Source organism: Coenobita brevimanus, chromosome 42 (genome assembly GCF_032717465.1).
Source record: "Coenobita brevimanus isolate Jiangsu-jjx chromosome 42, ASM3271746v2, whole genome shotgun sequence".
Taxonomy (NCBI): domain Eukaryota; kingdom Metazoa; phylum Arthropoda; class Malacostraca; order Decapoda; family Coenobitidae; genus Coenobita; species Coenobita brevimanus.
Window position 1 is genome coordinate 1,420,001 of NC_136995.1, and position 12,759 is coordinate 1,432,759.

At 44.5% G+C, this 12,759-nt stretch overlaps 1 protein-coding gene across 1 annotated transcript in view; it reads right to left on the reverse strand.

Annotated features, from left to right (window-relative positions):
• ssp6 (PDZ domain-containing short spindle 6) overlaps positions 1 to 7,059 on the reverse strand; it is a 21,659-nt gene extending 14,600 nt beyond the window's left edge. The window contains exon 1 of the mRNA XM_080270697.1: positions 6,919 to 7,059. Within this exon, the coding sequence (XP_080126823.1) occupies positions 6,919 to 7,059 (141 nt within the window). The remainder of the gene's footprint in view (positions 1 to 6,918) is intronic.
• Between the last annotated feature and the right edge of the window lie 5,700 nt (positions 7,060 to 12,759).

The window sequence follows — 12,759 nt, forward strand, 5'->3', positions numbered from 1 at the left end:
TTCTCTTCCTCCCTCGCCTCCCCTTGTCGTTTCCTCCCTCCCTTCCATCCTCCCTCCTTCTACCTTCTCTCTCTCCCCCTCCTCTCTCCACTCTTTCCTCCCCCATCTTCTCTCCCTACCTCCTTACTCCCCATTCTTCTCTCCTCCCCTCTCTTCCCTCATTTATTCCTCCTCCTCCCCTTCCTTTTCTCTCCCTCCCTCCCCACCTCCTCCTCCCCTCTCTTGCCTCCTCCTTCATTCCCTTCCTCTTCCCTCCCTCCCTCCCTACCTCCTCCTCCCCTCTCTTCCCTCCTCCTCCCTTCCCTTCCTCCCTCCCCACCTCCTCCCCTCTCTTCCCTTCCCTTCCTTTTCTCTCCCTCCCTCCCTCCCCACCTCCTCCTCCCCTCTCTTCCCTCCTCCTCCCTTCCCTTCCTTTTCCCTCCCTCCCTACCTCCCCACCTCCTCCTCCTCCCCTCTCTTCCCTTCCTTTTCCCTCCCTCCCTCCCTCCCCACCTCCTCCTCCCCTCTCTTCCCTCCTCCTCCCTTCTCTTTCTTTTCTCTCCCTCCCTCCCCACCTCCTCCTCCCCTCTCTTCCCTCCTCCTCCCTTCCCTTCCTTTTCCCTCACTCCCCCCCACCTCCTCCTCTCTTCCCTTCCTTTTCCCTCCCTCCCCACCTCCTCCTCCCTTCCCCCCCTTTCCCTCCCTCCCTCCCCACCTCCTCCTTCTCTTCTAAGTCGCTGAGCCACCCTTTCCTTATCTCTCTTCTTCAATCTTCCTTTTTTCTCCCTTCTCTCCTCCTCCCCCTCCCCTTCCCTTCAATCATCTCTTTCTCTCCCTTTTCCTCGCTTTCCCTTCCCCCTCCTTTCTCTCCCCTCCCCTTCCCTTTCCCCTCCTATTCCCCCCCTTCCTCCTCTGCATCCTACCCCTTCCTCCCCACTCTCTTCCTCTTCCCTTCTTCATTTCTCTTCCCCCTTCCCTTTCTCTTCCCTTCCCTCTCCCTTCCCTTCCCCTTCCTTTCCCCTCACTTCTCCTCTCCCCCCTTCTTTTCTTCCCTCTCTCTCCCTACCCTTCTCTCCCTTCCCTTCCACCTCCTCTTCCCTTCTTCACTCCTCTCCTCATCCTTCCCTCCCTCTTCCTCTCCTCCCACCCTCCCTCTCCTCCCCCTTCCCTCTCCTCTCCACCCATCCTCCCTCTTCCTCTGCTCCCCCCTCCCTCTCCTCCCACCCTCCCTTCCTCGCTCCCTTCCACCCTCCCTCTTCCTCTCCTCCCACCCTCCCTCTCCTCCCTCTCCCCCTTTCTCTCCTCCCACCCTCCCTCCCTTCCACCCTTCCCTTCCCTTCTTTAACTAATACATTTCAGGGCAGCCAGCCTATGCCAGAACGTAAAACTCTCTCTCTCTCTCTCTCTCTCTCTCTCTCTCTCTCTCTCTCTCTCTCTTCAATTCCCCGAGCACGTACACGCACCCACACGCATACACGCATAAAGACACACACACACACACACACACACACACACACACACACACACTCAAAAATTCTCTCTCTCTCCACTCATTATTATTCTTCCCTCTCCCCTCATCCCTCCCTCTCTCCCTCCACCCTCCCTCCTCCCCTCACCCTTCCCCTTCTCTCCACTTTCTCTCCCCTCAGTCTCCCCCACAATATAAAAATAGTCTCTCTCTCTCTCTCTCTCTCTCTCTCTCTCTCTCTCTCTCTCAATATATATAACAATAATAATATACAATAATAATAGTAATAATAATAGTAGCAGTAGTAGTAGTAGTACCGTAGTAGTAGTAGTAGTAGTAGTAGTAGTAGTAGTAGTAGTAGTAGTAGTAATAATAATAATAATAATAATAATAATAAACTAGCTACCTTTTACTTCTGGTGTAGCCACAATAAGGAAACATCGCCATAACTATTGAAGGTATTTAAGGTAAGAATTTTTGGCACCATAAACAAGTCTGTGACCTTTAAAAGTAGTTCAGGTCACTTATATTTGGAACATGTCAAAAAAAATCCACGAAGAAAATAAAACATGAATATTAAGACAGAAAATATGAGAAAAACTAAAAAAGAAAAATAGAATCAAAGAAATAATCGAGGAAAAGAAATGGAGTCAAGAAAATTACACGAAAATAAAGATATGAAAATATGAATGAAAGAGAACTGAACGAAAATGAAAAAAGTGTTTAAATGTCGTTCGCTTAAAATGGATGTAAAGAGAAGGCTGTATGAGGGTGTTGTGGTACCGACTGCGTTATATGGGGCTGAAACATGGAATATGGGTGTAGCAGAGAGGAAAAGTTTGAATGTAATGGAGATGAGGTGTCTGAGGAGTATGTGTGGAGTGACGCGTATGGATCGGGTGCGAAATGATGAAGTGCGAAGGAGAACTGGAGTTGTTCGGGAGATGGCTGGTAGAGTTGAGCAGAGGGTGTTGCAATGGTTTGGGCATATGGAGAGAATGGATAATGAGCGATTGGTGAAAAAGATAACTAGATCTGATGTGAGAGGTGTAAGGCTGAGAGGAAGACCACGAATAGGATGGATGGACAGTGTGAAGAGAGCGCTGGATGCGAGAGGGATGTCTGTTGAGCAAGGAAGAGTGGCTGTGCGTGACAGAAAAGAAAACGAAATTAAGGAAGAATTCAACTGAACGAATGAAAACCGAATGAAAATAAACAAAACAAATAAAGAAAACAACGAAATAAAGGAAGGTAGTTAACAGAATAAATAAAAACCGAACGAAAATAAATGAAAAACTCGAAACAAAAGTCTGGAAAATAAAGAACACGAAATAAAGGAAGATAGTCAACTGAACGAATGAAAACGGAACGAAAATAAGTGACAAAAAATTCGAACAAAAACCTGGACAATAAACTGAACGAAAATCAGAAAAATAAAATTGAACGAAAATAAAATAAAATAAGGAAACTAATAACGAAAGAAAGAAAATTAAATAAAGTGATAATAAAGCTAGACGAGAAAAAAAAAAAATCACGAAGAAGTGCTGTGGGAGAGATGTAAATGGTAGTTTTTCTGCCACTGAGATGTGACGATAACTTAACACTAGTACATGGTGACAGTCACGAAGAAGTGCTACGGGAAGGATATGGAGCTGTAGTGTGGTATTAAACTGTCTGTAAATATCGATTGCCGTATCGCTAGAATATGATGCCTGTCACGAAGAAGTGCTATGGAAAGGATGTAGAGCCGCGGTATTGTCTTTTTCTGCCACTGAGCCACGTGAGACAAACTACAAAGGATGAAAACCTCGACCAAGTAAAGGTGAAAGAACTACAGCAAGGCGAAAATAAACTCTATCTATCTGTCTGTCTATCTATCTATCCATTGTCAGACGCCTTAATCCTGTAAGGGGTGGCCACAAACAAACGCCTCCATGTCGCCTGTCCCCTGCTATTTAGTTGCCCTCCCTCCAGCTCACTCACCCCTCTCTCATATACCGGAACTTCTCCACTTCATCCCTCCATCTCATCCTTGGTCTCCCCCTCCATCTTACTCACATACACTCTTCTAGTCAGTCTCTCATTCTCCATATTCTCCACATGGCCAAAATAACAAAGGAAATATTGCCCAAGAAAACCATATATATACAAGATATCCATCCATCATCCAGCCCTTTTTTTTTTTTACAACAGGGGCGTCGGGGTCCGGGACTAGGCTACTAAGTCCTGATATCTAAAGCAAGGGTGACCAGTTTCTCTCTCCTGAGCGGCATTATGTTGGCAATAAACTCTATCCCATCCCTCTAATGTAGGCTAAACCTTTACTGTCTCCAACCGGCTGAAGCGCCTTAACCCACTACACCACCAGGCGACATATTTAGTTACATGGTTATCATCCACCGCAGTGAATGGTTTCCTGGATAACAAGAAACTATTTAGCTTGTCACTCAGTGCAGAGTCACCTTACGATTGCATATCACCGAAAAGAAGCCATATGGTTCGTCACAGCGCAAAGTCACACTAAGGAAGCGCTGGATTGAGTGAGTGGATGGTGAACGCCCCCACCTACCACAACAGAAATCTCTAACGCTGAATAAAATAACAGCCAGGCGTAAATACAAATGGACGTCACGCTACACGATGGCATGGATGAAGGATGAATAGAGTAAAAAGCAAGGTGCCGGGTATTCATTTAATTCAAGCATAGAAGGCCTCGTGACACCTGCTTCTTACCGATTTATTCCGCAATTCACATCTCAGCATCCTCTAGCATATTATTTAGAAGCTATCGTTTTTAGTCTTTTTACTCTAATCTGTTCTAAGTTTGCCCTCATTTAATCATCCTTGCTGATTTGAGGTAATAGATTAACACTGGAGTATGGTGCTAGTCAAGAAGAAGTGCTATGGGAAGGATGAAGAGCCGTAGCACTGTTTTTCTGCCACTGAGCTACGTGATATAAGCTTCAGAATGACGAAAATCTGGGCCAAGTTAGAGTAAAAGCACTATAGTATCGACACCGCATCAATATCACATGGAAGGATAATTGTAATTGTTGCAGCTCCTGGTTCATTTGAAATAATAACCCAGTGGACTGCAGGCTGAAGTTGCCCTCCTGCAATTCACCATCCTCCTTGAGAGAGAGAGAGAGAGAGAGAGAGAGAGAGAGAGAGAGAGAGAGGGGGAATCAGTGTCACATTAAAGCAAGAGAGAGAGAGAGAGAGAGAGAGAGAGAGAGAGAGAGAGAATCAGTGTCACATTAAAGCAAGACAGAGAGAGAGAGAGAGAGAGAGAGAGAGAGAGAGAATCAGTGTCACCACTTTAAGGCGTCTCTCTCCAGTAACATACATGAGGACAATGAGGTTTAACCCTTTCTACCTGATGTATTTATAATGTATTCTCTCTACCTTCAGACGATTTCATTCAGCTTGGGGAAAGAAGTAAGGTCTTTAAGAGGTTAATGAAGACCTTAACCTTGGCTCCTAAGATGGTTTATCCAGTTAACTAAATCGTCTGGAGGTGATAATGATGGTGGTGATGATGATGGTGATGATGATGATGACGACGACGACGACTATGATGACGATGATGATGATGATGATGATGATGATGAGGAAGAGGAGGAAAGAAACTAAGGGAAGTCACTGCAAAATGGGGGAATTGAGCAGAAGAAAGAAGAAAGAGAGGGAATGAAGTGGAAGAAAGAAAGAGGAAATGCAGTGGAAGAAAGAAGAAAGAGGAATACAGTGGAAGAAGAAAGAGAAGGAACAGAGTGGAAGAAAGAAGAGAGGGAATACAGTGGAAGAAGAAAGAGAAGGAACAGAGTGGAAGAAAGAAGAGAGGGAATACAGTGGAAGAAAGAAGAGAAGGAACAGAGTGGAAGAAAGAAGAGAGGGAATACAGTGGAAGAAAGAAGAGAAGGAACAGAGTGGAAGAAAGAAGAGAGGGAGTACAGTGGAAGAAGAAAGAGAAGGAACAGAGTGGAAGAAAGAAGAGAGGGAATACAGTGGAAGAAAGAAGAGAAGGAATGCAATGGAAGAAGAAGAATGAGAGGGAATACAGAGGAAGAATGATGAGAGGAAATACAGAGGAAGAATGAAGAGAGGAAATACAGTGGAAGAAAGAAGCAAGGGAATGCATTGGACGAAGGAAGGGAGGAAATAGTGGAACAAAGAGAAAGAGTGGGAATACAATGGAAAAAAGGAGAAAGAGAGAAAATACAGTGGGAGAAAGGAGAAGAGAGGGAATACAATGAAAGGAGAAAGAGAGGGAATACAATGGATGAAAGGAGAGAGGGAATACAACGGGAGAAAGGAGAAAGAAAGGGCATACAATGGAAGAAAGGATACAGAGAGGGAATGCATTTGAAGAAAGGAGGAAGAAGGAATACAATGGAAGAAAGGAGGAAGAGAGGGAATAAACAGGAAGAGAGCGAATACAATAGAAGAAAAGAGGACAAGAGGGAATACAATGGAAGAAGAGAGTGAACACAGCGGAAAATAGACGTGTGTGTGAGAGAGAGGAGGGGGGGGCCACAATGGAAGAAACAAGAAAGAGAATACATACTGGAAGAAAGAAAGAAGAGAGAGGAAATAAAATGGGTCTCCACACTACGGCATGGAGACCAATGAATAAAAGTCGTGCATTACACACACACACACACACACACACACACACACACACACACACACACACACACACACAAGGACAAAGAAAAAAGTGGGAGATTACGGGACGAAACTGAAAATTTTGATGTTTTTTTCTTGACTACCGTAAGCGATTTCTATTATATGCAAAATCAAGTTAATGTAATATGCTAAATAAATCGCTAAAGATGAGGTGCAACATTCAGAATATGAGGGGACAGTCGTAAAATACATTAAAATGATTGAGGGGGTTAAGAGTCGGAACTAACCGCACCTAATTAAACCAGTGTAACTTAACCTTGACCAGTCTAACGTAGGCTATCTTTTCTTACCTGACCTAACCTAACCTACTAGCGTGACCAATTTGACGTATGCTAACTTTCCTAATTCGCCCTAATCTATCAAACCTAACCTTTCTAATTTGACCCAACCTACCTAATTTGACCAAACGTGACCTAACGCACACTAACCTAACCCAACCTATCTAACATGACCTACCTTCTTTATCCTGATCTCGTGACTGGTATCTAATGTAACCTAACCTAACCTACCCAACCGCTAGTTAACTCATACAACATAGCTAAAAAAAGGTGGGAGAGGGTGACTTGTCCCAAACGGCAATATCTGATAATATACAATGCAATACAATAGTTAAATACATGAAATTACAATAATAAAAATACTATTAATAATAAAAATACAATATACAATACGAAAAATACAAAAATAAATACAATAAAAATACGCAACAGTAAGATAACAATAAAACACTACTTAAAAATACAATAAGTACAACAGAATTAAAAAAAATAAATGTTCTGCCTCACCTGCGTCGATTCTGTCCTGACATTGGCGTAGTCTGCTGAGGTGCTCTTGGTCTTGCATGATGTCTGACGCTTGGGCTGCTGTCCCTGCTGCTGTTGCTGTCCCTGCTGCATGTTGGTGGGCGGCCCGGGAGCGCTAGCCATCACACGGGCGTGGGAGAGGGCGTGGGTGGGTGGGTGTGGGTATCTAACTTATAAGGCCTACGAGGGTGGGAAAATACGATGGCGTCCAGTGCAAATACGCATCAAAAACCAGTCAAATTCTCGTATTATTTACCCACGACCCCAAATTACGTTACTTCTGAGTTGGTTTTTACATTCCTGGGTCGAGATAATCACAGCTGAAAAATTAACAATAAAAATGCTGGAACTATGGGCACAGGTAAACAAAAACAAAAGACAACATGATACAGAGCCCCCTTCTCTTCTCCTTTGCACGTAAAAATAGTGGCAGTCAAGGTGTGTTTGTGCGTGTTTGAGCCAGCCTGAGAGACACACCCCCGTCACAACCACCACAACAGTTTAGACAAAGGCACGAGACATCACACTGCTGCTGCTGCTGCTGCTGCTTGACGTATCCTCCTCCTCCTTCCTCCTCTTCTTCTTCCCTCCTCCTCGCCCGCCACACCCTCCTCTCTCTCACCTACACCCTCCCAGCAGCGGCATTTTCTCCGGAGGGTTTTATCTGTGTCGCCTCATTTCCCAGCGTGCGGGTTTGTGCATAGGCCGGGGAGCGTGAGCAGCCTCGCCACTCCACCACACAGCACAAGACTGGGGTGTGTGCGGTGGTAGGAGCTCTGTCGTCTGCCACAGCAGCTGTCATTCCCAACGCCATTATCGATCCACCTCCACCAGCCCCGCCCTCGGATATCTCGCCATTAGAGGTCTTTCGGCCCCTCTTCACATTACATCAATTGCCATCTTGAATGGTAAGCGAATGAGACTGGCCCAATCAACTGGAAAAGCTTAGTTTCTCCCATCACTATTTATCTTTTTGGTCTCTGGACCCTCTCACCCTCTCCACAGGTGGGAAAAGAGGTCTGGACGATGATTCTTATTAACCCTTATGATATATGCTTAGTCTGTCTCATTTTTATCATTGATCCTACTCGTGAAATTGGATTATTTCTTAACATTCGTCGTCGTGTCTCTTTATTCTGCCTTTTATTCGCAACTTTATCTCATATCTGTTCTCCATCCCATCGTCTAAGCGATAATTACTTTGCCCTACTAACATCCTTCCTCCCTCTAATCATGTCAAATGCATATATATCTTCAATATATATAGCTCTGTCTAACTGCGTATAACTGCTCAGAGACCGACAGTATCTTGCACGGTTAACTTTCAAGCCGAGTTCACCCTTTGCGAACATACACACTTGGTCAACACTGACGTCATGCTTTGTCTTGTAAACATTTTCCCACGGTAGTCAGTACCACAACACAGCCTACCCTTCTCCAATCGATATGGGAAAACCGATGCCGCATACATCTATCGATTTCTGACTGAAAACCACCTGGAATGATGCCCATATACTGTATAGCGTTGGCAACTAGAAAAACAAATTCGCGCGAACCCTCAAGAGGTATTCTCGTGAACGTAGTACATGCATGGCTGCGTAACACAAGGTCTAGCACTACTTAATAGATATATTTTGCCTATTACTCCTTGACGTTCGCTTGTAAGTTATCAATGTCGCTTTAATATCGGTAATGTTTGCATCAATAATAAACAATAGGATATTTGGAGTTGCACTGTGCAAAATAAATCGCTTCGGAGCAGGTGTTACATCCAAGATCACTTACTTGAGGTGTAGGAGTGGCCCAGTTCCCTCAGACGAAAACAAACCGACTATAGTTAATCACTATCAAAGAAAATTATCAGTTTTATATTGTTTATATTCTTTTGCAAGAAATGTTAGGGCACCAGAGTGCTGAAACTTTTTTCTTGTCTTTATTCTTCCTGCAATTGACAATCTGATGCTAGAGAGGGACGCCTTCAGGTGGTGGCACCGATATAACCGAGATGTTCTAGTGCCTGTTTAAATAAAAATCGTTTAACACATCCTTATCCCCCGAAAGTAGGACGGTGACCTGCAGAAGATGGCAACTTCTGCACGGAGTCCACAAGATCAATGTTCAGATGAGTCTGGGGTTGCACCTGCAAATGCTGCTACTACTACTTCTACTATTGCTACTACTTCCACCACCACCATCACTACTACTACTACTGCCACCACCACTACTACCATTACTGCCACCACCATTACTACTGTTATTACTATAACTACTGCTGCTACTACTACAATCCACCGCCAACCATCACCATTACCTCTGCTTATTATAACTACTACTACCTACTTGTCTACTTACAGTCACACCGGCTACATAGAGATGAAAAATTTTAACTGAGTAGCACAGGGGGAGGTATGGCCAAATCTATAGGCCCTTAAGATGAATACAAATCAATTGGGGATAGAATAAAATGTACTGTGTGTGTGTGTGTGTGTGAAGACCCTTCACAGGAACCACCTTGTCATAGTAGGGTGCTTGCAGGCCCTGTAATTCTGGTGGACCGTACCAGCAGAGGGAGATCCCCCCCTTACTCAGGAGGACAGCGTTACCCATGCTGGAGGGGTCAGGCTGTGTTCCCAGGTCCATTGCCTTGTGGACTGCCCTTGGTTGGGTCAAGGCTACGGGAGTAAACCCCAAACATAAAATCCGTGAGTGGAGTCCCACGGCCACAGCAGGTGGGGCTTGACAGATAAGAGCTCCTGGCAGACTCCGGCTACCCTGCTCAGTAAATGGTAGTCGTGAATCTTCATGTCGCTATCACAGGCTGGAAAGGGCCAAGTCACATGGTGGTAAGGACTGTGCATCCTCATTATCACACCAAATCCATTCATTACACAAGCCCATTGCTATACTCATCTTTCACCAAAACAAAAGACTGATGGCGACAGGACAGGGTGACAGTGACAGGTCATGGATGTGGCTGGTAGTCACTAGCTCAAGTCCTGCACATAGGAGGCATTGGCTCAGAGATCGTTGGCATGATGACATAGGAGCAGATCATGCCTCTGGCAGCATCCAGTGCGACTAAGCAGCCAGAAACGGATCCCCAACTGCTTACCCCTGACAGGGAGGGGTTTAGAAAAGGTAACCTAAACATTTGCTGCTCTGCACCACCTGGGCAAATAACCACGTCTGACAATGCATCCCACAATGCGGTCAACAAACCAAAAGAATCCCTCTGACTCTTGCTACGAACCTTGCTTGATACTGCCCACGACACAAGACCACGCTGTAGAAATGCCTTTATTGCCCATGAACTGAAAAGATATAAAACTGGCAATGCTGCCTTGTCCTAGACTCGCCTCTAAGGAGAAGACAACCTTACAGAAGCATAAGGGTATACCTATTTGTGGAGGGAATAAGAAACCATGGTATTGGCTTTGCAGTCCAAAGCAACCTTCTACAGAATATCCAAGAAACACCTGCAGGTATATTAGAGAGGCTGATGTCCTGCCACATACCACTCTGTAAAGGCCAATGTGCAACACTCATCAGTGCCTGTGCCCCAACACTTGATTCTGAGGACACTGCCAGGTTCCTTTTATGACAGTTTGACCATCAAAATGATCCTGCTTGGAGATTTTAATGCCAGAGTAGGAAAAGATAATCACCTCTGGCAAGGCAGAGGCTGCCATGGCAACGGTACCATGAACAGTAATGGCCTTAGACTGCTTTCCTTATGCTCAGAACACAGTCTGATCATCACCAGCATCATCTTTCAACACAAGAATAAACACAAATCCACATGGACACACCCATGATCTAGACATTGGCACCTAATTGACTATGCCATTATAAGGCAGCGAGATTGAAGAAAGTTCTTATAACCCGAGCTATGAGAGGTCCGAGTGCTCCACAGACCATAACCTTATAGTCACCAAACTGCCTTCAGTCATATGCCCACAAATGTGCCACAGACCATCCACCAAGAAACTAAACTGTAGTAGCTTAAAGGATGTGGCAATGTGTAATACCTTCTGCAGCACTATTACACGTCTCTCTCAATGCCCACCACTTGATCCAAACAACAATGCAACAGATCTACTGTAGATGTACAGTAGCTAAACATTAAGACACAGCTTCAAAGCACTGCAGAAGAAACACCAGGTTCTCCACTTGCCACCATAAAGACTGGTTTGGTGAAAGTGCTGAAGGCATATATGACCTCCTTGCAATGAAGAATTGAGCATATATAACAACTAGTTGACTTATTCTAGCTCCTTAACCCTAAAAACTGAATTCCAGAATCTCAGAGGTGAAACCCAGAAAAAACTGCATGACATGGAAAACAAATGGTGAACTGAGCCAGCAAAAGAGCTGCAAAGACTGGCTGAAATTAATGACCATCACAGGTTCCACAAGTCCATTAAAACCATCTATGGGCCAACCAAACACAAAATAAACCCTGTTCAGTTAGCCAAAGGAGAGCTCCTGAAAGACAAGCAAGCAATCCTAGAAAGATGGGCACAACACTTCAACACCTTACTGAATCAAAGAAGGCCAGTGGAGCATAATATCCTTGATAACATCCCAAATACCCCTCAAGTGGCAGATCTTGATGTTCAACCTACACTTGCAGAAACTGTTCAGCCCATCTGATCTCTGAAAAATAACAAAAGCCCTGTTCCTCATGGCATACGATCTGAACTGATCAAAGAGGGTGGCCAGCTACTTCACCAGCACCTCCGTAATCTCATACTGACCATCTGGAACTGAGAACATATTCCATCTGAATGGCTTACCTCTGATAATGTAAACATCTACAAGAAGAAAGGGGACCACTCAAATTGTTACAACAGCCGAGGCATCTCCCTCCTTCTGAATACTAGCTAAGTACCATACCAGCCAAGATGATCCAGACTGACAAAACAGTTCACTGAGTCAACACTCCCTGAAAAACAACATGGATTACAGGAGGAATGAAGTACAGTACCATCTTAGTGAGTATAGCAGCCATCAACTTCTGTGGCAGAAGGACACCTTAAGTGTATGAGGTACTTATCAACATTTCTGCAAGGTTACTCAACATGCTATATACTTCTCAAATATATTTCCTATAAGAGTACTGTTACATACCTCATACCACAGTATTCTTATCATTACTTATCATGGTATAATATTTAGTATACAGTATAGTACAATACTTCTACAGAGGTCATATTTGTAAAAACACCGGTTCTGTTAATTACGCTTTCTTCATGTTAAATGCAACACAATCAAGTCCATAAATAAGTACTCTCTTTATCTAAATATCTCTTCATGTTACCCATATTTGAAGTACAGTAGAACCTGTACTAAGTAATGCAATGTACAGTACAAGGGGTCCATGTATTGTGCAAGCCAACTCCCATGTGCTGTTAAAGACTGCCCCAGCAGCACTGCCAGTGTTTACAACGTATTACTGATGTTGATGAGAAGCCTGCACGTGGTGGTGCTGTGTACCCTGGGTGGAGCAAAGCATCTGCAATGTCCACCCAGGAGTCAAGCCACTTCATGTTCCCTGCACCTTGCCACAGGGAAGAACTCTGGTCTAATCCTGGTGAGGTGCTGTCTACCACAAGGGGGTGCCATTTCCCTATGTGGTGTACGTACTGTGTTGTACCGGTAGTACAGCCTCACGGAAGCAGCTGCTTACCTTTGATTGATGGCATTGCTCAGCCAGACAGACCAAGGTTAAGCAACAAGGGCAACAACAACATTCCTGCACCATTTTCTACTTCCCGTAACCCTCTTCATGATTTACAGTGTCTGCCTTTATACAACCACTGA